At 42.0% G+C, this 25,453-nt stretch overlaps 1 protein-coding gene across 1 annotated transcript in view; it reads right to left on the bottom strand.

Annotated features, from left to right (window-relative positions):
- The window catches only part of STK4 (serine/threonine kinase 4), a 240,117-nt gene that overhangs the window by 95,998 nt on the left and 118,666 nt on the right, over positions 1–25,453 (bottom strand). Inside the window, exon 7 of the mRNA XM_053720089.1 lies at positions 23,179–23,316. Coding sequence (XP_053576064.1) covers positions 23,179–23,316 — 138 coding nt within the window. The remainder of the gene's footprint in view (positions 1–23,178; positions 23,317–25,453) is intronic.

The following is a 25,453-nucleotide window of genomic DNA, read 5'->3' as shown; positions in this document are numbered from 1 at the left end:
GGAAATAAAATAAATTATGAGTGCGCCACAGTAACGCTAAGAGGATAAAAAAATGCAAAAAAAGGCACTGCAGAGCCACGATACTGCATAAAATAATATGTTAAAAGTATAATGTACTGTTTACGTCAGTATATTGAAATGTATACATCAGGCACATGTATAGTAGAAATAACAAAAAGAAAAGGTATATTAACCCATTCTGTTCCAGAGCCATTGTCTCACAGCCAGCCATAAATAACTTGAACCTAAAATCCAGTCAAAGCTATAGACCCCTAGAAGTACAGTACTCTACAAGCTGCCTGAAAACATACTCCAATCCAGGGAGAATTATAATGTCCCAATAATGGCCACAGAATTAATCCTAGTGCTGACCCTCCATAAGGTAAAAACACTTACCTGTGGATCCAGCTGCCAGGCAGAGGCAGCTCGTCAGGTGTGACAGACTCACCATCATCTGTCAGGGACCTGTAGACAAAGAAAGAACAGAGTAACCAACCCTGGCTTTCCATAAAGGGGTATCATAAATGTTAGAAATAAAGCAAGGACTACCTCGCTGCTTTCCAACTGCTAAAAGTCACCATTACTCTTACTAAAGAGATTGACATGGACACAGCCTCAAATCCTTGCTTGCAGGGAAAAGTACACATAAAAGGATAAAATATCTTCAGGCACCAACTTCGCACATCCTTCATTGACAAAGGCAAAGAGAATGACTGGGGATTATGGGTAAGGGAAGTTACACTTCACAGCTTTGCTGGGGTACTCTTTGCCTCCTCCTGCTGGCTAGGAGTTGAATATCCCACTAGTAATTGGAATGACATTGTGGACTCTATGTCATAGGAAAAATTGTCATTTTCCCAGTCTTGAGAACGGTAAGTGCAAATTTCATAGTCATAACCATGCTACATATTTGTCCCTAATTGGACCTGGACAAGATACTGCAAAGAAAAGTACATTTTGCTAATAAAATGACACAAGAATCGTCTTCTCCAGTAGCAAGTCTAGATTAGCTTCTCTACATAAGGCAAGTGGTGACAATTGAAACATAGGTGTTAATACATTTAGAAAATTTTATTAGGTGCCTGTTAAAGGGACACTGAACCCAACATTTTTCTTTTGTGATTCAGATAGAGCATGAAATTTTAAGCAACTTTCTAATTTACCCCTATTATCAAATTTTCTTTAGTCTCTTAGCATCTTTATTTGAAATGCAAAAAACAGAATTTATGTTTACCTGATAAATTACTTTCTCCAACGGTGTGTCCGGTCCACGGCGTCATCCTTACTTATGGGATATTCTCTTCCCCAACAGGAAATGGCAAAGAGCCCAGCAAAGCTGGTCACATGATCCCTCCTAGGCTCCGCCTTCCCCAGTCATTCGACGTAAAGGAGGAATATTTGCATAGGAGAAATCATATGATACCGTGGTGACTGTAGTTAAAGAAAATAAATTATCAGACCTGATTAAAAAACCAGGGCGGGCCGTGGACCGGACACACCGTTGGAGAAAGTAATTTATCAGGTAAACATAAATTCTGTTTTCTCCAACATAGGTGTGTCCGGTCCACGGCGTCATCCTTACTTGTGGGAACCAATACCAAAGCTTTAGGACACGGATGAAGGGAGGGAGCAAATCAGGTCACCTAGATGGAAGGCACCACGGCTTGCAAAACCTTTCTCCCAAAAATAGCCTCAGAAGAAGCAAAAGTATCAAATTTGTAAAATTTAGTAAAAGTGTGCAGTGAAGACCAAGTCGCTGCCTTACATATCTGATCAACAGAAGCCTCTTTCTTGAAGGCCCATGTGGAAGCCACGGCCCTAGTGGGATGAGCTGTGATTCTTTCGGGAGGCTGCCGTCCGGCAGTCTCGTAAGCCAATCTGATGATGCTTTTAAGCCAAAAAGAGAGAGAGGTAGAAGTTGCTTTTTGACCTCTCCTTTTACCAGAATAAACAACAAATAAGGAAGATGTTTGTCTAAAATCCTTTGTAGCATCTAAATAGAATTTTAGAGCACGAACTACATCCAAATTGTGCAACAAACGTTCCTTCTTTGAAACTGGATTCGGACACAAAGAAGGCACGACTATCTCCTGGTTAATGTTTTTGTTAGAAACAACTTTCGGAAGAAAACCAGGTTTAGTACGCAAAACCACCTTATCTGCATGGAACACCAGATAAGGAGGAGAACACTGCAGAGCAGATAACTCTGAAACTCTTCTAGCAGAAGAAATTGCAACCAAAAACAAAACTTTCCAAGATAATAACTTAATATCAACGGAATGTAAGGGTTCAAACGGAACCCCCTGAAAAACTGAAAGAACTAAATTGAGACTCCAAGGAGGAGTCAAAGGTTTGTAAACAGGCTTGATTCTAACCAGAGCCTGAACAAAAACATAATTTATGCTTACCTGATAAATTCCTTTCTTCTGTAGTGTGATCAGTCCACGGGTCATCATTACTTCTGGGATATTACTCCTCCCCAACAGAAAGTGCAAGAGGATTCACCCAGCAGAGCTGCATATAGCTCCTCCCCTCTACGTCACTCCCAGTCATTCGACCAAGGACCAACGAGAAAGGAAAAGCCAAGGGTGAAGTGGTGACTGGAGTATAAATTAAAAAATATTTACCTGCCTTAAAAACAGGGCGGGCCGTGGACTGATCACACTACAGAAGAAAGGAATTTATCAGGTAAGCATAAATTATGTTTTCTTCTGTTAAGTGTGATCAGTCCACGGGTCATCATTACTTCTGGGATACCAATACCAAAGCAAAAGTACACGGATGACGGGAGGGATAGGCAGGCTCTTTATACAGAAGGAACCACTGCCTGAAGAACCTTTCTCCCAAAAATAGCCTCCGATGAAGCAAAAGTGTCAAATTTGTAAAATTTGGAAAAAGTATGAAGCGAAGACCAAGTTGCAGCCTTGCAAATCTGTTCAACAGAGGCCTCATTCTTGAAGGCCCAAGTGGAAGCCACAGCTCTAGTAGAATGAGCTGTAATTCTTTCAGGAGGCTGCTGTCCAGCAGTCTCATAAGCTAAACGAATTATGCTACGAAGCCAAAAAGAAAGAGAGGTAGCGGAAGCTTTTTGACCTCTCCTCTGCCCAGAGTAAATGACAAACAGAGAAGACGTTTGTCGAAATTCCTTAGTTGCCTGTAAGTAAAATTTTAGAGCACGGACTACATCCAGGTTGTGCAGTAGACGTTCCTTCTTTGAAGAAGGATTTGGGCATAAAGAAGGAACAACAATCTCTTGATTGATATTCCTGTTAGTAACTACCTTAGGTAAGAACCCAGGTTTAGTACGCAGGACTACCTTATCCGAATGAAAAATCAAATAAGGAGAATCACAATGTAAGGCTGATAATTCAGAGACTCTTCGAGCCGAGGAAATAGCCATTAAAAATAGAACTTTCCAAGATAACAACTTTATATCAATGGAATGAAGGGGTTCAAACGGAACGCCCTGTAAAACATTAAGAACAAGGTTTAAACTCCATGGTGGAGCAACAGTTTTAAACACAGGCTTAATCCTGGCCAAAGCCTGACAAAAAGCCTGGACGTCAGGAACTTCTGACAGACGTTTGTGTAACAGAATGGACAGAGCTGAGATCTGTCCCTTTAATGAACTAGCAGATAAACCCTTTTCTAAACCTTCTTGTAGAAAAGACAATATCTTAGGAATCCTAACCTTACTCCAAGAGTAACCTTTGGATTCACACCAATATAGGTATTTACGCCATATCTTATGGTAAATCTTTCTGGTAACAGGTTTCCTAGCCTGTATTAAGGTATCAATAACTGACTCAGAAAACCCACGTCTTGATAAAATCAAGCGTTCAATTTCCAAGCAGTCAGCTTCAGAGAAGTTAGATTTTGATGTTTGAAGGGACCCTGTATCAGAAGGTCCTGTTTCAGAGGTAGAGACCAAGGTGGACAGGATGACATGTCCACCAGGTCTGCATACCAAGTCCTGCGTGGCCACGCAGGTGCTATTAGAATCACTGATGCTCTCTCTTGTTTGATTCTGGCAATCAATCGAGGAAGCAACGGGAAGGGTGGAAACACGTAAGCCATCCTGAAGTCCCAAGGTGCTGTCAGAGCATCTATCAGGACTGCTCCTGGATCCCTGGATCTGGACCCGTAACGAGGAAGCTTGGCGTTCTGTCGAGACGCCATGAGATCTATCTCTGGTTTGCCCCAACGTCGAAGTATTTGGGCAAAGACCTCCGGATGAAGTTCCCACTCCCCCGGATGAAAAGTCTGACGACTTAAGAAATCCGCCTCCCAGTTCTCCACTCCCGGGATGTGGATTGCTGACAGGTGGCAAGAGTGAGACTCTGCCCAGCAAATTATCTTTGATACTTCCATCATAGCTAGGGAGCTTCTTGTCCCTCCCTGATGGTTGATGTAAGCTACAGTCGTGATGTTGTCCGACTGAAACCTGATGAACCCCCGAGTTGTCAACTGGGGCCAAGCCAGGAGGGCATTGAGAACTGCTCTCAATTCCAGAATGTTTATTGGCAGGAGACTCTCCTCCTGACTCCATTGTCCCTGAGCCTTCAGAGAATTCCAGACGGCACCCCAACCTAGAAGGCTGGCGTCTGTTGTTACAATTGTCCAGTCTGGTCTGCTGAATGGCATCCCCCTGGACAGATGTGGCCGAGAAAGCCACCATAGAAGAGAATTTCTGGTCTCTTGATCCAGATTCAGAGAAGGGGATAAGTCTGAGTAATCCCCATTCCACTGACTTAGCATGCACAGTTGCAGTGGTCTGAGGTGTAAGCGTGCAAAGGGTACTATGTCCATTGCCGCTACCATTAAGCCGATTACCTCCATGCATTGAGCCACTGACGGGTGTTGAATGGAATGAAGGGTGCGGCAAGCACTTTGAAGTCTTGTTAGCCTGTCCTCTGTCAGGTAAATCTTCATTTCTACAGAATCTATAAGAGTCCCCAGGAAGGGAACTCTTGTGAGTGGAACGAGTGAACTTTTCTTTTCGTTCACCTTCCATCCATGTGACCTTAGAAATGCCAGCACTAACTCTGTATGAGACTTGGCAGTTTGAAAGCTTGAAGCTTGTATCAGAATGTCGTCTAGGTATGGAGCTACCGAGATTCCCCGCGGTCTTAGTACCGCCAGAAGAGCACCCAGAACCTTTCTGAAGATTCTTGGAGCTGTAGCCAATCCGAATGGAAGAGCCACAAACTGGTAATGCCTGTCTAGGAAGGCAAACCTTAGGTACCGATAATGATCTTTGTGAATCGGTATGTGAAGGTAAGCATCTTTTAAATCTACAGTGGTCATGTATTGACCCTCTTGGATCATAGGTAAAATTGTCCGAATAGTCTCCATCTTGAACGATGGAACTCTTAGGAATTTGTTTAGGATCTTTAAGTCCAGGATTGGTCTGAAAGTTCCCTCTTTTTTGGGAACCACAAACAGATTTGAGTAAAACCCCTGTCCCTGTTCCGATCGTGGAACTGGATGGATTACTCCCATTAACAAGAGCTCTTGTACGCAGCGTAGAAACGCCTCTTTCTTTGTCTGGATTGTTGACAATCTTGACAGATGAAATCTCTCTCTTGGAGGAGAGTATTTGAAGTCCAGAAGGTATCCCTGAGATATTATCTCTAGCGCCCAGGGATCCTGAACATCTCTTGCCCAAGCCTAGGCGAAGAGAGAAAGTCTGCCCCCCACTAGATCCGATCCCGGATCGGGGGCCCTCAATTCATGCTGTTTTAGGGGCAGCAGCAGGTTTCCTAGTCTGCTTGCCCTTGTTCCAGGACTGGTTAGGTTTCCAGCCTTGTCTGTAGCGAGCAACAGCTCCTTCCTGTTTTGGTGCAGAGGAAGTTGATGCTGCTCCTGCTTTGAAATTACGAAAGGAACGAAAATTAGACTGTCTAGTCTTGGCTTTGGCTTTGTCCTGAGGCAGGGCATGGCCTTTACCTCCTGTAATGTCAGCGATAATCTCTTTCAACCCGGGCCCGAATAAGGTCTGCCCTTTGAAAGGTATATTAAGCAATTTAGACTTAGAAGTAACATCAGCTGACCAGGATTTTAGCCACAGCGCCCTGCGTGCCTGAATGGCGAATCCTGAATTCTTCGCCGTAAGTTTAGTAAGATGTACTACGGCCTCCGAAATGAATGAATTAGCTAGTTTAAGGACTCTAAGCCTGTCCGTAATGTCGTCCAGAGTAGCTGAACCAATGTTCTCTTCCAGAGACTCAATCCAGAATGCCGCTGCAGCCGTGATCGGCGCAATGCATGCAAGGGGTTGCAATATAAAACCTTGTTGAACAAACATTTTCTTAAGGTAACCCTCTAACTTTTTATCCATTGGATCTGAAAAAGCACAGCTATCCTCCACCGGGATAGTGGTACGCTTAGCTAAGGTAGAAACTGCTCCCTCCACCTTAGGGACCGTTTGCCATAAGTCCCTTGTGGTGGCGTCTATTGGAAACATTTTTCTAAATATCGGAGGGGGTGAGAACGGCACACCGGGTCTATCCCACTCCTTAGTAACAATTTCAGTAAGTCTCTTAGGTATAGGAAAAACCTCAGTACTCGTCGGTACCGCAAAATATTTATCCAACCTACACATTTTCTCTGGTATTGCAACTGTGTTACAATCATTCAGAGCCGCTAACACCTCCCCTAGTAATACACGGAGGTTTTCCAGTTTAAATTTAAAATTTGAAATATCTGAATCCAGTCTGTTTGGATCAGAACCGTCACCCACAGAATGAAGTTCTCCGTCCTCATGTTCTGCCACCTGTGACGCAGTGTCTGACATGGCCCTAATATTATCAGCGCACTCTGTTCTCACCCCAGAGTGATCACGCTTACCTCTTAGTTCTGGTAATTTAGCCAAAACCTCAGTCATAACAGTAGCCATATCCTGTAATGTGATTTGTAATGGCCGCCCAGATGTACTCGGCGCTACAATATCACGCACCTCCCTCTGAGCGGGAGATGTAGGTACTGACACGTGAGGCGAGTTAGTCGGCATAACTCTCCCCTCGTTGTTTGGTGAAATTTGTTCAATTTGTACAGATTGACTTTTATTTAAAGTAGCATCAATACAGTTAGTACATAAATTTCTATTGGGCTCCACTTTGGCATTGCAACAAATGACACAGGTATCATCCTCTGAATCAGACATGTTTAACACACTAGCAAATAAACTTGCAACTTGGAAATACAATTCAATTAGAATAATATTAAAATGTACTGTGCCTTTAAGAAGCACAGAAGATCTATGACAGTTGAAAATTAATAAATTGAAACAGTTATAGCCTCAATCCTTGTAAACAACACAACTTTAGCAAAGGTTTAATCCCATTAGCAAAGATAACAAATTCTGAAAGCAGGAAACAAATTACAGAATAAACGTTTTTTATCTCAGTCAAACTATAATTCTCACAGCTCTGCTGAGAGAAATTACCTCCCTCAAAATAAGTTTTGAAGACCCCTGAGCTCTGTAGAGATGAACCGGATCATGCAGGGAATACAATGAGTTGCTGACTGAAATATTTGATGCATAGAAAAAGCGCCAAAAAACGGCCCCTCCCCCTCACACACAGCAGTGAGGGAGAACAGAAACTGTCAGAAAAACAGATTAAGCAACTGCCAAGTGGAAAAATAGTGCCCAAACATTTATTCACACAGTACCTCAGCAAATGAAAACGATTTTACATTCCAGCAAAAACGTTAAACATAATCTCTAGTTATTAAACAGCTTTATGTATTTCTTACAGTGTAATTCTAGTGAAGTACCATTCCCCAGAATACTGAAGTGTAAAGTATACATACATGACATTATATCGGTATGGCAGGATTTTCTCATCAATTCCATTGTCAGAAAATAAAAACTGCTACATACCTCTATGCAGATTCATCTGCCCGCTGTCCCCTGATCTGAAGTTTACCTCACTCCTCAGATGGCCGAGAACAGCAATATGATCTTAACTACTCCGGCTAAAATCATAGCAAAACTCTGGTAGATTCTTCTTCAAACTCTGCCAGAGAGGTAATAACACACTCCGGTGCTATTTTAAAATAACAAACTTTTGATTGAAGATATAAAACTAAGTATAATCACCATAGTCCTCTCACACATCCTATCTAGTCGTTGGGTGCAAGAGAATGACTGGGAGTGACGTAGAGGGGAGGAGCTATATGCAGCTCTGCTGGGTGAATCCTCTTGCACTTCCTGTTGGGGAGGAGTAATATCCCAGAAGTAATGATGACCCGTGGACTGATCACACTTAACAGAAGAAAGCTTGAACATCTGGCACAGCCGCCAGCTTTTTGTGAAGTAACACAGACAAAGCAGAAATCTGTCCCTTCAAAGAACTTGCAGATAATCCTTTCTCCAAACCTTCTTGAAGAAAGGATAGAATCTTAGGAATTTTTATCTTGTCCCAAGGGAATCCTTTAGATTCACACCAACAGATATATTTTTTCCATATTTTATGGTAGATTTTTCTAGTTACAGGCTTTCTGGCCTGAACAAGAGTATCAATGACAGAATCTGAGAACCCTTGCTTTGATAAAATCAAGCGTTCAATCTCCAAGCAGTCAGTTGGAGTGAGACCAGATTCGGATGTTCGAACGGACCTTGAACAAGAAGGTCCCGTCTCAAAGGTAGCTTCCATGGTGGAGCCGATGACATATTCACCAGGTCTGCATACCAAGTCCTGCGTGGCCACGCAGGAGCTATCAAGATCACCGATGCCCTCTCCTGATTGATCCTGGCTACCAGCCTGGGGATGAGAGGAAACGGTGGGAATACATAAGCTAGGTTGAAGGTCCAAGGTGCTACTAGTGCATCTACTAGAGTCGCCTTGGGATCCCTGGATCTGGACCCGTAGCAAGGAACCTTGAAGTTCTGACGAGAGGCCATCAGATCCATGTCTGGAATGCCCCACAACTGAGTAATTTGGGCAAAGATTTCCGGATGGAGTTCCCACTCCCCGGATGAAAAGTCTGACGACTCAGAAAATCCGCTTCCCAATTTTCCACTCCTGGGATGTGGATTGCAGACAAGTGGCAGGAGTGAGTCTCCGCCCATTGAATGATTTTGGTCACTTCTTCCATCGCCAGGGAACTCCTTGTTCCCCCTTGATGGTTGATATACGCAACAGTCATGTTGTCCGATTGAAACCGTATGAATTTGGCCTTTGCTAGCTGAGGCCAAGCCTTGAGAGCATTGAATATCGCTCTCAGTTCCAGAATATTTATCGGGAGAAGAGATTCTTCCCGAGACCAAAGACCCTGAGCTTTCAGGAGTCCCCAGACCGCGCCCCAGCCTACCAGACTGGCGTCGGTCGTGACAATGACCCACTCTGGTCTGCGGAAGCTCATCCCCTGTGACAGGTTGTCCAGGGACAGCCACCAACGGAGTGAATCTCTGGTCCTCTGATCTACTTGTATCGTCGGAGACAAGTCTGTATAATCCCCATTCCACTGACTGAGCATGCACAGTTGTAATGGTCTCAGATGAATCCGCGCAAAAGGAACTATGTCCATTGCCGCGACCATCAAACCTATTACTTCCATGCACTGCGCTATGGAAGGAAGAGGAACAGAATGAAGTACTTGACAAGAGTTTAGAAGTTTTGATTTTCTGGCCTCTGTCAGAAAAATCCTCATTTCTAAGGAGTCTATTATTGTTCCCAAGAAGGGAACTCTTGTTGACGGAGATAGAGAACTTTTTTCTACGTTCACTTTCCACCCGTGAGATCTGAGAAAGGCCAGGACAATGTCCGTATGAGCCTTTGCTTGTGGAAGGGACGACGCTTGAATCAGAATGTCGTCCAAGTAAGGTACTACTGCAATGCCCCTTGGTCGTAGCACCGCTAGAAGGGACCCCAGTACCTTTGTGAAAATTCTTGGAGCAGTGGCTAATCCGAATGGAAGTGCCACAAACTGGTAATGCTTGTCCAGAAAGGCGAACCTTAGGAACCGATGATGTTCCTTGTGGATAGGAATATGTAGATACGCATCCTTTAAATCCACCGTGGTCATGAATTGACCTTCCTGGATGGAAGGAAGAATTGTTCGAATGGTTTCCATTTTGAACGATGGAACCTTGAGAAACTTGTTTAGGATCTTGAGATCTAAGATTGGTCTGAATGTTCCCTCTTTTTTGGGAACTATGAACAGATTGGAGTAGAACCCCATCCCTTGTTCTCCTAATGGAACAGGATGAATCACTCCCATTTTTAACAGGTCTTCTACACAATGTAAGAATGCCTGTCTTTTTATGTGGTCTGAAGACAATTGAGACCTGTGGAACCTCCCCCTTGGGGGAAGCCCCTTGAATTCCAGAAGATAACCTTGGGAGACTATTTCCAGCGCCCAAGGATCCAGAACATCTCTTGCCCAAGCCTGAGCGAAGAGAGAGAGTCTGCCCCCCACCAGATCCGGTCCTGGATCGGGGGCCAACATCTCATGCTGTCTTGGGAGCAGTGGCAGGTTTCTTGGCCTGCTTACCTTTGTTCCAGCCTTGCATTGGCCTCCAGGCTGGCTTGGCTTGAGAAGTATTACCCTCTTGCTTAGAGGACGTAGCACTTGGGGCTGGTCCGTTTCTGCGAAAGAGACGAAAATTTGGTTTATTCTTAGCCTTGAAAGACCTATCCTGAGGAAGGGCATGGCCCTTGCCCCCAGTGATATCAGAAATAATCTCTTTCAAGTCAGGGCCAAACAGCGTTTTCCCCTTGAAAGGAATGTTAAGCAATTTGTTCTTGGAAGACGCATCCGCTGACCAAGATTTTAGCCAAAGCGCTCTGCGTGCCACAATAGCAAACCCAGAATTTTTCGCCGCTAATCTAGCCAATTGCAAAGTGGCGTCTAAAGTAAAAGAGTTATCCAATTTGAGAGCATGAATTCTGTCCAAAATCTCCTCATAAGAAGAATCTTTATTGAGCGCCTTTTCTAGTTCATCGAACCAGAAACACGCTGCTGTAGTGACAGGAACAATGCATGAAATTGGTTGTAGAAGGTAACCTTGCTGAACAAACATCTTTTTAAGCAAACCCTCTAATTTTTTATCCATAGGATCTTTGAAAGCACAACTATCTTCTATGGGGATAGTGGTGCGTTTGTTTAGAGTAGAAACCGCCCCCTCGACCTTGGGGACTGTCTGCCATAAGTCCTTTCTGGGGTCGACCATAAGAAACAATTTCTTAAATATAGGGGGAGGGACGAAAGGTATGCCGGGCCTTTCCCATTCTTTGTTTACAATGTCCGCCACCCGCTTGGTTATAGGAAAAGCTTCGGGGGGCCCCGGGACCTCTAGGAACTTGTCCATCTTACATAATTTCTCTGGAATGACCAAATTCTCACAATCATCCAGAGTAGATAACACCTCCTTAAGCAGAGCGCGGAGATGTTCCAATTTAAATTTGAATGTAATCACATCAGGTTCAGCTTGTTGAGAAATTTTCCCTGAATCTGAAATTTCTCCCTCAGACAAAACCTCCCTGGCCCCCTCAGACTGGTGTAGGGGCACTTCAGAACCAATATCATCAGCGTCCTCATGCTCTTCAGTATTTTCTAAAACAGAGCAGTCGCGCTTTCGCTGATAAGTGGGCATTTTGGCTAAAATGTTTTTGATAGAATTATCCATTACAGCCGTTAATTGTTGCATAGTAAGGAGTATTGGCGCACTAGATGTACTAGGGGCGTCCTGTGTGGGCAAGACTGGCGTAGACGAAGGAGGGGATGATGCAGTACCATGCTTACTCCCCTCACTTGAGGAATCATCTTGGGCATCATTTTCTCTAAATTTTGTGTCACATAAATCACATCTATTTAAATGAGAAGGAACCTTGGCTTCCCCACATACAGAACACAGTCTATCTGATAGTTCAGACATGTTAAACAGGCATAAACTTGATAACAAAGTACAAAAAACGTTTTAAAATAAAACCGTTACTGTCACTTTAAATTTTAAACTGAACACACTTTATTACTGCAAATGTGAAAAAGTATGAAGGAATTGTTCAAAATTCACCAAAATTTCACCACAGTGTCTTAAAGCCTTAAAAGTATTGCACACCAAATTTGAAAGCTTTAACTCTTAAAATAACGGAACCGGAGCCGTTTTTATATTTAACCCCTATACAGTCCCTGGTATCTGCTTTGCTGAGACCCAACCAAGCCCAAAGGGGAATACGATACCAAATGACGCCTTCAGAAAGCTTTTTCTATGTATCTGAGCTCCTCACACATGCATCTGCATGTCTTGCTTCTCAAAAACAACTGCGCAATAGAGGCGCGAAAATGAGGCTCTGCCTATGATTAGGGAAAGCCCCAAGAGAAAAAGGTGTCCAATACAGTGCCTGCCGGTTATTTCACATAATTCCCAAGAATAAAATAACTCCTCAAAGTTATGAAGTATGAAAAATGCTTATATATCAATCGTTTTAGCCCAGAAAATGTCTACCAGTCTTAAAAGCCCTTGTGAAGCCCTTTATTCTTATGTAATAAAAATGGCTTACCGGATCCCATAGGGAAAATGACAGCTTCCAGCATTACCTAGTCTTGTTAGAAATGTGTCATACCTCAAGCAGCAAAAGTCTGCTCACTGTTTCCCCCAACTGAAGTTAATTCCTCTCAACAGTCCTGTGTGGAAACAGCCATCGATTTTAGTAACGGTTGCTAAAATCATTTTCCTCTTACAAACAGAAATCTTCATCTCTTTTCTGTTTCAGAGTAAATAGTACATACCAGCACTATTTTAAAATAACAAACTCTTGATTGAAGAATAAAAACTACATTTAAACACCAAAAAACTCTAAGCCATCTCCGTGGAGATGTTGCCTGTACAACGGCAAAGAGAATGACTGGGGAAGGCGGAGCCTAGGAGGGATCATGTGACCAGCTTTGCTGGGCTCTTTGCCATTTCCTGTTGGGGAAGAGAATATCCCACAAGTAAGGATGACGCCGTGGACCGGACACACCTATGTTGGAGAAATCTAGTTTAGATGCCGGCCCATTTTTGGTGAACAACCTGGGTTGTCCTTGCCGATTGGTGGATGAATTCATCCACCAATCAAAAAGTGCTGTCCAGAGGTCTAAGCCCAAAAAAGCTTAGACGGCATTTTTTTTTTCAAATAAAGATAGCAAGAGAACGAAGAAAAATTGAAAATAGGAGTAAATTAGAAAGTTGCTTAAAATTGCATGCTCTATCTGAATCAAAAAAGAAAAAAATTTGGGTTCAGTGTCCCTTTAAGTAATTTATTGGAAGACTGCAGATATGTCTTATAAATACAGTCCCCTAGATTTAGAGTTTTGCGTTAGCCGTCCAAACCAGCATTAAGGGGTCCTAACGCTGGTTTTGGACGCCCGCTGGTATTTAGAGTCAGTCAGGAAAGGGTCGAACACTCACTTTCCAGCCACGACTTTTCCATACCGCAGATCCCCTTACGCCAATTGCGTATCCTATCTTTTCAATGGGATCTTCCTAACGCCGGTATTTAGAGTCTTGACTGAAGTGAGCGTTAGAACTAACGACAAAACTCCAGCCGCAGAAAAAAGTCAGGAGTTAAGAGCTTTATAAACCGGCGTTAGCCATTACTGTGCTCTAAAGTACACTAACACCCATAAACTACCTATGCACCCCTAAACCGAGGTCCCCCCACATCCCCGCCACTATAATTAAATTTTTTAACCCCTAATCTGCCGACCGCACACCGCCGCAACCTACATTATCCCTATGTACCCCTAATCTGCTGCCCCTAACATCGCCGACACCTACATAATATTTATTAACCCCTAATCTGCCCCCCCAACGTCGCCGCTACCTACCTACACTTATTAACCCCTAATCTGCCGACCAGACCTCGCCGCCACTATAATAAATGTATTAACCCCTAAACCGCCTCACTCCCGCCTCAAAAACCCTGTAATAAATAGTATTAACCCCTAATCTGCCGACCGGACCTCGCCGCTACTCTAATAAATGTATTAACCCCTAAAGCTAAGTCTAACCCTAACACCCCCCTAAATTAAATATAATTTAAATCTAACGAAATAAAATAAATCTTATTAAATAAATTAATCCTATTTAAAGCTAAATACTTACCTGTAAAATAAACTCTAATATAGCTACAATATAACAAATAATTATATTGTAGCCATTTTAGGATTTATATTTATTTTACAGGCAACTTTGTATTTATTTTAACCAGGTACAATAGCTATTAAATAGTTAATAACTATTTAATAGCTACCTAGTTAAAATAATTACAAAATTACCTGTAAAATAAATCCTAACCTAAGTTACAATTAAACCTAACACTACACTAGCAATAAATTAATTAAATAAACTACCTACAATTATCTACAATTAAATCAACTAAACTAAATTACAAAAAATAAAAAAAGATTACAAGAATTTTAAACTAATTACACCTACTCTAAGCCCCCTAAAAAAATAACAAAGCCCCCCAAAATAAAAAAATGCCCTACCCTATTCTAAAATAAAAAGTTAACAGCTCTTTTACCTTACCAGCCCTTAAAAGGGCCTTTTGCGGGGCATGCCCCAAAGTAAACAGCTCTTTTGCATTTAAAAAAAACATACAATACCCCCCCCCAACATTACAACCCACCACCCACATACCCCTAATCTAACCCAAACCCCCCTTAAAAAACCTAACACTAAGCCCCTGAAGATCTCCCTACCTTATCTTCACCACGCCGGGTATCACCGATCCATCCAGAAGAGGGTCCTATCCGGCAAGAAGAGGTCCAGAAGAGGCTCCGAAGTCTTCATCCTATCCGGCAAGAAGAGGACATCCGGACCGGTAGACATGTTCATCCAGGCGGCGTCTTCTATCTTCATCCATCCGGCGCGGGACCATCTTGAAGCAGCCGACGTGGATCCATCCTCTTCTTCCGGCGACTCCCGACGAATGAAGGTTCCTTTAAGTGACGTCATCCAAGATGGCGTCCCTCGAATTCCGATTGGCTGATAGGATTCTATCAGCCAATCGGAATTAAGGTAGGAAAAATCTTATTGGCTGATTGAATCAGCCAATCAGATTCAAGTTCAATCCGATTGGCTGATCCAATCAGCCAATCAGATTGAGCTTGCATTCTATTGGCTGATCGGAACAGCCAATAGAATTGTACCTGGTTAAAATAAATACAAAGTTGCCTGTAAAATAAATATAAATCCTAAAATAGCTACAATGTAATTATTATTTATATTGTAGCTATATTAGGGTTTATTTTACAGGTAAGTATTTAGCTTTAAATAGGATTAATTTATTTAATAAGATTTATTTTATTTTGTTAGATTTAAATTATATTTAACTTAGGGGGGTGTTAGGGTTACGGTTAGACTATGCTTTAGAGGTTAATAAATTATTAGAGTAGCGGCGAGGTCCGGTCGGCAGATTAGGGGTTAATAAGTGTAGGTAGGTAGCGGCGACATGGGGAGGCAGATTAGGGATTAATAAATATAATATAGGGGTCGGCGATGTTAGGGGCAGCAGATTAGGGGTACATAGCTATAATGTAGGTTACGGCGGTGTACGGAGCGGCAGATTAGGGGTTAATAAAATGCAGGGGGTCAGCGATAGCAGGGGCGGCAGATTAGGGGTTAATAAGTGTAGGTAGGTAGCGGCGACATGGGGGGCAGATTAGGGGTTAATAAGTGTAAGGTTAGGGGTGTTTAGACTCGGGGTACATGTTAGGGTGTTAGGTGCAGACTTAGGAAGTGTTTCCCCATAGGAAACAATGGGGCTGCGTTAGGAGCTGAACGCTGCTTTTTTGCAGGTGTTAGGTTTTTTTCCCAGCTCAAACTGCCCCATTGTTTCCTATGGGGGAATCGTGCACGAGCACGTTTTTGAAGCTGGCCGCGTCCGTAAGCAACGCTGGTATTGAGAGTTGAAGTGGCGGTAAATTATGGTCTACGCTCCCTTTTTTGGAGCCTAACGCAGCCCTTCAGAGAACTCTCAATACCAGCGTTATTTAAAAGGTGCGGGGGGGAAAAACACGCGTAGCTAACGCACCCCTTTGGCCGCAAAACTCTAAATCTAGTCGAGTGTATTTTAGGACTCTAGGAAATACTTTATCCCCTTAATATATTTAGCTAAAGTGACAGAACGGAAAAGGAAAAGTAATATAAAGCAGTGTTTCTCAACTCCAGTCCACAAGTACCCCTAACAGCCCAGGTTTTCATGATGTCTTAACTAGATAACAGGTGAAATAATCAGCTGTGAGCAGACTAATTACCATGGTTACTGATCAGCTGAATATGTCACTGGTGTTCTAAGGCTCGACAAACCCAGGAGCCTGGGAGCCACTGGCTCCTGGAATTTTAGTCTTAGGTCCGAACAGTTTGTGTTATTCTCCATATATCTAAAATTTAGGAGCCAGTAAGAGTATTTAGGAGCCACAGTGGTATTTGTATATAAACAAATTTATCGAACACTGATAAGATCCCATGAATATCTGGCCTGTTAAGGGTACTTGAGGACTAGAGTTGAGTAACACTGTATTAAAGGATATATACACAATTCAAGTATATACTATTTGTAACAGACCCTTCTGTCAGTAATGAAAGAGTTAACTTTGTTCAGCTTTGAGAAGCTATTTTCTAAAGACAGGTTTTCTGGCAGCCTCTATTGTGAACTGTAATTAAGTTTAAGTGATAAGAGGGGCTCAATTGTGTCTTGTGTTTAACTTGCTTATCTGCTTAAGTAATGTAATTCTATTGTGGCCTGTCAAAGGGCGTTTTCCCTCTATCTAATGTACAATATTCTTTCAACCCCCCATCAGGGGTCAGACCTGCATAAATACTGGGCATACAGCCTTCAATAAATTGCATTCTGTTTTAACCTTCAATGTGGAGCCTGGTCTCATGTTTGAGGGGGGAATTAGATGGGTTGTGAGTTGCTGATCTCACATTCAGGGCATCTTTCATCTGGTATTAACCCTTGGTATCCTGTTGGTACCGTAACAATTGGTGGCAAGCGACGGAATGAACCTTATCGCCCAGAAGAGCAACTACACAAGCCAGTAACCTCAGGAAGAGGGGGATTATTACAATACTGACTAAGATGAAAGGAACCAATGGGCCCAGCATATAAGACAGAACCCCCGAAGAAGCAAGCTTTGATCGGGCGGTTAAAATAAGACTGGCACATTATGGCACCAACCAATCTGCGGAAATTATCGACCGGGTCATAGCAGCTGTGGAGGCCAACCTACTTCGCCAAAGCGGCGCTGCAGCAGCCCAAGTCACAGCAACCCCAGTGGAAAAGGGAAAAGTAAATTTTGCAGCTTTTAAAAACTTCCTGGAAACAGAAGGAGAGATTGATGGGTACCTTGCGGATTTTGAGAGGCAATGTGCACTACACAAGGTACCCGCAGAGGACTGGGTCACGATATTATCCGGAAAATTATCCGGCCGGGCCAGTGAGGCTTTTCGGGCCATTCCAGATGAGGAAGTTGGGGATTATAATACTGTAAAAGAGGCTCTGCTCTCCAGGTATGCGGTTACACCGGAGGCATTTCAAAGACACTGTTATATTAGCTGGAGATTCCTACCTTGAGTGGGCATGTAAGGTGCACCGCACAGCAGCCCACTGGATAGCGGGGTGCCAAGCCGTATCTGGGGAAGAGGTGCTGCAGCTATTCCTGTTGGAACATTGCTTCGACAAGTTACCCGCAGGAGTTCGAGAGTGGGTTCGGGACCGTAAACCCTCCACCCTGCATGAAGCGGCTCGCTTGGCAGATGAGTATACGGATGCCCGCAAACTGGACACTGCTACCACTAAGCCCCCTGCTAGAGTGGAGTACAGACCCCCAGTCACCCCAGCAGCTGCCAGTTACCAAACCCCGGCGCACCGCTATACCACACGGCCTCCAGCCACGAACTACCCTCAGAGAGCCCGGTTCAATTCGCGGGGCTACTCACAACCTATTCGGTGCTTTGGATGTAAGCAACTAGGGCACAAAAGACCAGAGTGTCCCCTAAACGCAGCGAACCAAGCGCAGTCCTTGAGAAGACCCGCCGGTGGAATCCCACGTAATCCTCAGCCTGCGGCCTGCTACGTAGAGGCGCAAGAATGCTGGGGCATCCTACATGAGGCAGACCTTGTGCAAGCTGCCCACCGGAATAACCGGCAACTGGTTAAAGTGAATGGGAAGGAGGCCAGTGGTCTACGGGATACTGGTGCTACCATGACCTTGCTTCAAAAGAACTTGGTGTCTGAGAAACAGCACACTGGAGACACTGTGGCTGTGAGGGTAGCAGGGGGCGCTGTGTTCTGCTTACCTGTTGCCCGGGTACATTTGGATTGGGGAGTGGGCACTAGACCTGTGAATGTGGGGGTCATGAAGGACTTACCAGCTGATGTTCTCCTTGGAAATAACTTGGCTCCCCTTGTTTCTGCTTACGCTCCTATGGGTCCCGCCGATGTTAACCCTGTGACTACCCATGCCCAGATCCGGTGCAGCAGAGACTGACCCACCTGCTGCTAAGCCCCAGGATGCTGAGCTCAGTAAATCTCTATCCGCTATTGATACGTGGAAGTCCCGATAAACAATCACGTAACAGTGCTAGCGGGAGAGAAGAGGAGCGCCAAGAAAAAAGCGTGTTTAGAACGTGAATCTCTGCTAGACAAGCTGCACTGACAGACTGCAGAAAACACCAGCTTGAGAGTCGAACATGAAACATTAAAGACAAACTTAGCGACACTGGAGGAGAAGCTGACGCTGGCTCATAGTGAGGTGCAGCAACTCAAGGGCACCCTATGTCAGTATGAAGGGATTGTGGATACCTATAAAGAGCAGGTACACAAAACTCGTAAAGAAGCTGATGAGATTTTGAAGGACTGTTTAGCCCTAGTCTGGGCACTGAAGAAGTTGAACCCTTATTTATACGGGCAGGAATTCTCTCTCATAACGGGAATACAGATGGATTGTCCCGGCAAACTGACATGCCTACCACCTCCTAGTCCGGTCATCCCCAGGTTGACCCGCCAAAGGGTCAAGCCGGGTCTGCCGGAGTGTTCCACAAGGGGGGAGCTATGTGACAGACCCTTCTGTCAGTACTGAAAGAGTTAACTTTGTTCAGCTTTGAGAAGCTATTTTCTAAAGACAGGTTTTCTGGCAGCCTCTATTGTGGTACCACAGTGGTATTTGTATATAAACAAATTTATCGAACACTGATAAGATCCCATGAATATCTGGCCTGTTAAGGGTACTTGAGGACTAGAGTTGAGTAACATTGTATTAAAGGATATATACACAATTCAAGTATATACTATTTGTAACAGACCCTTCTGTCAGTAATGAAAGAGTTAACTTTGTTCAGCTTTGAGAAGCTATTTTCTAAAGACAGGTTTTCTGGCAGCCTCTATTGTGAACTGTAATTAAGTTTAAGTGATAAGAGGGGCTCAATTGTGTCTTGTGTTTAACTTGCTTATCTGCTTAAGTAATGTAATTCTATTGTGGCCTGTCAAAGGGCGTTTTCCTTCTATCTAATGTACAATATTCTTTCAACCCCCCATCAGGGGTCAGACCTGCATAAATACTGGGCATACAGCCTTCAATAAATTGCATTCTGTTTTAACCTTCAATGTGGAGCCTGGTCTCATGTTTGAGGGGGGAATTAGACGGGTTGTGAGTTGCTGATCTCATATTCAGGGCATCTTTCATCTGGTATTAATCCTTGGTATCCTGTTGGTACCGTAACACTATTACATTGTTATTTTTGTTTCTTGCATTTTTAATAAGTTACATTTATATATATTTATATATATTTACTCTAAATATATTTTTGGGAACATAAGATCAGGCGTGGGCAACAATACAGTTAATGAGAGGGAGGGATTTATTAATGGACTAACCAATAGTAGACTTACTATCTCCCCACATATAAATTAGAGAAGAGACTGTTCCAATGAGAGGAAACGAAATGTGAGTAGAGTAATAACTGTGGTTTCGGGTACATAGAATATCATATATCAGGAGGAGTCTCTGGGCAGCACCTTGAATGGTTGTAATATTGGTAGCTCCGTGTGGAACACCGATAATTCTGCCTGTTATCGGTGTATTTATTGTCCATCCAGCAATTCAAACTTGATATCTGGGGTCTATAGACCAAGCGGACTAGCACATATATATTTTGGTACAATTTCCACAGCTGCACGCCAATCCGGAGCATTGAGGCCTAAGGCAGGCTCTACACTGGGCAGCTCTCAACACCCCCCCCCCCCCGGTGAACCTTTAGACCGGGTAATCAGTGGAACGACACTGAAAGGAAAACATTACCTTGAATAATGGAGAATACACAAAATATCACTATACTAAGCTCAATCTTAGAAGCACACCGAATACATTTCTGCACAGTTATAGAGCAGGCTTTCAGTACAGATTACCGCAGCAGCGAGACTCTGGAGAGGCAGACACAAGAGACAAACCCTTCTGATCCCTATCAGGAGTTCTACATGGTTGAGGACAAGAGCATAGAAGCCTGCAACCTTTTGACACAGCCTGGAACTCATCTCGCTACTAAAGAGATTACAACACATGTTCTTGGAGACGCGACTACGGAACAACAAGATCCACATGGCCAGGGCTCTGCTCTCACTTACGTTCCTAGATACCGGAGGGATCCAGAGAAAGCCCCGCACTCATCAGTGACAAAACAAACAGGAGATGCTCTCCTGAGTACTCCTGTGGATCGCCGAAACAAGAAGCTATCTTACCTACCTTCAACAGATGCCTCTCAAGAAACACAGGCCCCAACCGAGAGCGCAGATCATGGCTGCCGTGACTTGAGTCTCATAAAGTCAGCGCGTGATCTAGTAGCGGCTATCATAGAAGCCAAGCTCATTCCTACATCTAACATCTCTATGGCAGACACCCCTCTGGATCTCGTTGCCGAGACCTTAAGAAGCAACGAAACGTCTCTCTCACCCTGTTCGCATGTTTTAGGACCCAGCCGAGTGCACCAGGTTGGAGGAGATTTGCTGTTCCTGAGGTCCGGAGTGGGGTGAATATGGTGACACGCACTTTATTTTACACTGCGATCATACATGCTAGCTGCACCTCAACATACGGCATTAACTCCACAATCGAGTGCAACTAACAATACCTTAATGTTTGTCATCGAGCAGTGGAATCTTAGCAAGAGGTATTGCTTAGCAACTGAACGCAGTTAGACTTTTGAGAACTGCACTAAAGGGCTATCAAGTTTAAGTTGACTCTGCTTGTTTGTTATCGTTAATTTCTAGTATTTCACACTTAATGATAGTATCTAATCAGGATGGTTGGGGACATTTTTGGATTGCATGGGTTCGTTTTGTTTCCTTGTTTTATTTTTTTCTATTCTAGGTACATTGAGGTCAGCCCTCCTGAGTAACGCTGGGGCTAGAGTACTGGCGAGAAAATCACACCTAAGCATATTAGGAGCAGGATTGTATATGTTTAGCCTCAAGTTATGAGGGTCAGTCTCATGTTTTCACAGACTTAATGTTACAGAAACATAGTTCCACAGATATCTAAATATGATTGTTGTGTAAGAGATCCATTGCTAAAATATTGGTAATGTCTACTTCACATTAGGAGATGTATGTTGTCTAAAACCAAACTTCTCCCTCTCTGTTTTGAGTGACTATCTAGCCAGGTATAATCCTATGAGCTGCCGTGGCAGCTATGCACACAAAGTTTACACTCATATAAGCTTGCTATTAGGAGAAGTATAGGCTTTTACTTTCCACTACTTACAATAACCAATTATAGGAGTGAGTGCCTTTGACCCTGCGCTAGTAGAATATTAGGGTATATATATATATATATGTATATACTTTACTTATTGTAGGGAGGCTTACTAATTGGCCTATGAAACATTTATTAAAGCTTATAGGTGAAGGCCTACAAGTTCCCCCTGCCAGTCCAGCTTATCAATATCTTTGTTAGATTTTTGGGGATTTCAACATCAGTATACCCCCAGACGCACCATAATGTTATAGTTGTGTATATGTTAGAAGGAGGCTACTTGTTTGAATTCCCACTCTTATTTAACCAGTAGATGGACTATTATTTTATTTCACCTTGCTCTCCTCCTTTTTTTATTTTTTTTTATTTATTATAACTTTATACTTTGAGAACTTACATAAACTCCCTAGTTAGACTAGTAGTTACAGAAGGATCAGTTGCCCCATATATTAGAGAACATCATGGCCTCATAAACCAGTGCCAGACCATGCAGATTTCAATTGAAATATTAGATAAAAGCTGTTCCCCAACTCTACACAAGGCAGACTCAGAGATCCATGTAGCCTAGATACGATCTCTAGCTGCATCAGACTATAGTGGTCTCTAAGATAGATTAAGCTTCCCCAAATTTTTGTTTGTGTATATCCATAGTCATAGTTGACGTGCTTTATATATCCATTTAAAGGAACTGTTTTAAGGCCCAAAAGTGGCCTCATGCTAATATTACCCTCCTGGTATATACTATCTTAGCTATGTCGGAGGTCCATGAGTGACCTCGTTCGTTATTTGGAGGTAGTAAAAAGAGGGTTCGAGATTGATATGTTCTATGTTGCACATAAGGTATTAATTGAACAGCAGCCAGTAGTATTGTACTATATAGTTCACCACAATTAACTACTAATATGTACGCCAATCTTAATGTTATGGAAATTACCGATTGTATTATTCTCGTATTTTTATTTACTTTCCTTTTATCAAACATATATGTGTATGCTTTTTTTTACCCTCAATAAAAAAATATTAAAAAAATAAATATATATATATATATCATATCACTACAAAAAAACTCACCATGCGGTAGTAAAAAACCACATACTTTGGAGACAATGTGACAACTAAGCATGGACATTCATTTTATGTACTACTTATACTATGAGAGTATGAGGAGTGTTTCAAAACAATTAAGGGTTTTTACATCAGAGGCTCATACAGATCAACCGACCAAATGGAGCAGCCAAGCTGCTTGGCTGGTATTGGATACAGTCACGGTTACGTTGGACTAAGTGTTCTATTTCTAGTATGTATCTGTCTTTTAGAGCAGAAGAGCTTATTAATTAAAGTTGTTGTTTTTTTATCTCGACTCTGGTTGTGCTCTCTCCTCTGTTTTCTTTTAGCAACATTCAAAAATACAAATAATTAGTTTATGGAAACCTGTAAAAGTTCAGTAGCACTGGCTCTGTGCTCAGGGTTCTTCACAAGACACTGGTTGATAAAGTCAATGAATTCTTTTGACCAAAGCTCTTCCCTTCGCAACGTTGGAGGAGGATTTGATGGTATCATGAAAATTGCCTTTTAGAGAAATGCAGAAGAAACATAAGATGAGCATTAGAGTTTTCAATAGACAGCCATGCATAGTAGCAAAACATATGAACACAAATTTCTGGACTAATAATAAGCTGTATCAATTAGATAAAAAGATAATTTTTTATATTGGTTTCATTTTCTGAGCTATATCCTAAAGAATGGACATCATATCTTTATAATAATGTAGACACTCTGGTGGCTATATATCAAAATTATAAACAGAGAACTTGGCAATAGCCTTCCATGACAATATGTGCCTATCAACAAATCTGCATAGAAAGCAACCAGTAAATCATGCATTAGAACTGTCACACGATAATTATCCACAATCATTCAATGCTAAAGTAATTTTAGCTGTACACTGCCCTGTGAGAGCTTTCAAAGCTATCTTATGAGCTATTTCAAAACATTGCCTGAACAGCATTTTTCACTTGTGGTGGCAAATGACAAAAGGAACAAATATGAGACACATCTGCCAGTGAAGACACCAGTTGTAAGGGCATCAGTTTTCAGAAGAAGCTAGCAGGTTGCTGATCTCTATTGTGGAGTTTGTCATTAAAGTGAGGTTCAAACAAACATATAACCATTTAAAAAAAATATATATTTTTGTTTGGTTATTTTTAGACTAAACAGGAGTTAATGTTTACACTTTTTTAGTTATTGTATACCTAATTAAATATTGACCTCTACCACTAAAGATGCTCTTTATTATAAGCATTTATATGGACAGTAAAGTCAAAATTGAACTTTCAGGATTTAAATAGAAGGAAATTAGAAACATTTTCAATAATTGCATGCTCTATTATCTAATTTACTTTGTTCTCTGCTATAATTTGTTGCAAAGCATACCTAGGTAGGCTCATAAGCAGCAAGGAACTACTGGAAGCTAGCTGCTGAATAGTGGCAGCTTGTATGTACCTTATTATTAGCTCACCAATGTGATCAGCAAGCTCCCTGTGGGGCACCTCTGCTCATTCAGCAAAGGATATCAAGAGAATGAAGCAAATTTGATAACAGATTCAAATAGGAAATTTGTTTTAAATGTGATGTTCTATCTGAATCATGAAAGAAAAACTTTGGGTTTAATGTCCCTTTAACATTTGGCTTGGCATTTGTTTTCATTCAAATAAAAATGCATTCTGATTTTTACCCTGTCATAATTGGTTAAAGTGAACACCAATATCAATCTATCACAGTATTATCAATTCATTTGAATTGTCTTTAAAAAAGAACAAACTTTCATTTGGCGTTACAGTGTTCTTTTTAAAAGGGTTGGATGAAGTCTGTTTAGATATAAACTGTGGGCATTATATCTAAATTAACCACAAGTAGTAATGCAAAAATTCATCTATTAATTTGACGTTTCTTGTTAATGAAGGTTTGTAAAATACTGTTTACAGTATTTTCTCACCCGATATTTAATAACCTGATATTCTTTAACAGTACTTTTATAAGGCTGTATAAACGCTAATGTCCCAGCAACAACAATACATCTATCATAAGCATTACTGCCTTTTTCATAGACGCTACTTACTGACAGATGTTGATAAAACAGATGGTTACCTTAAAACTAGATTGTGGTAATAACCTTGTTGCTTAAATGTTTTTATGAAGTAAATCTCATCCAAATATTTCATTATACTGTCAATACTGGTACCAAGAACTAAGAACAATTCTGCTTAATTCAGGTTATTTGTATTCATATTCATAATGTATGATCATCTACAGAATAAATAATTATCCCAAAATGCTACTAGTCACCATTGGCTACATTTTAATACACAATTATACTTTTTGTTTCTTAAAAATAAAAAAAATCACCAGCAGCTTTTTTCATTGCCAGTTTCAAATGAAAATAAAAATGGTTTTGCATAACTATTTTTCAAATATCAGATTTTCAAATATTTGCCTATTCCCCTAGTATTGTGATACCACTGTGCTTTAAAATACCAACTTCTCATATGAAGAAAATCATCTTAACCCAAACAAATTGTTTTCCCTTCCTTACCCTCCTTTCTATCTTATTTGATCCCTTTGTTCACTTAGAATTGTACAACAGGGGTCAATATATTTAAGGAACCAGAAGAAATATTTTAGGACTCCTATAAAGAGCAGAGCAAAT

Source organism: Bombina bombina, chromosome 1 (assembly GCF_027579735.1).
Source record: "Bombina bombina isolate aBomBom1 chromosome 1, aBomBom1.pri, whole genome shotgun sequence".
Taxonomy (NCBI): domain Eukaryota; kingdom Metazoa; phylum Chordata; class Amphibia; order Anura; family Bombinatoridae; genus Bombina; species Bombina bombina.
This window is presented reverse-complemented; position numbering and strand designations above follow the sequence as displayed.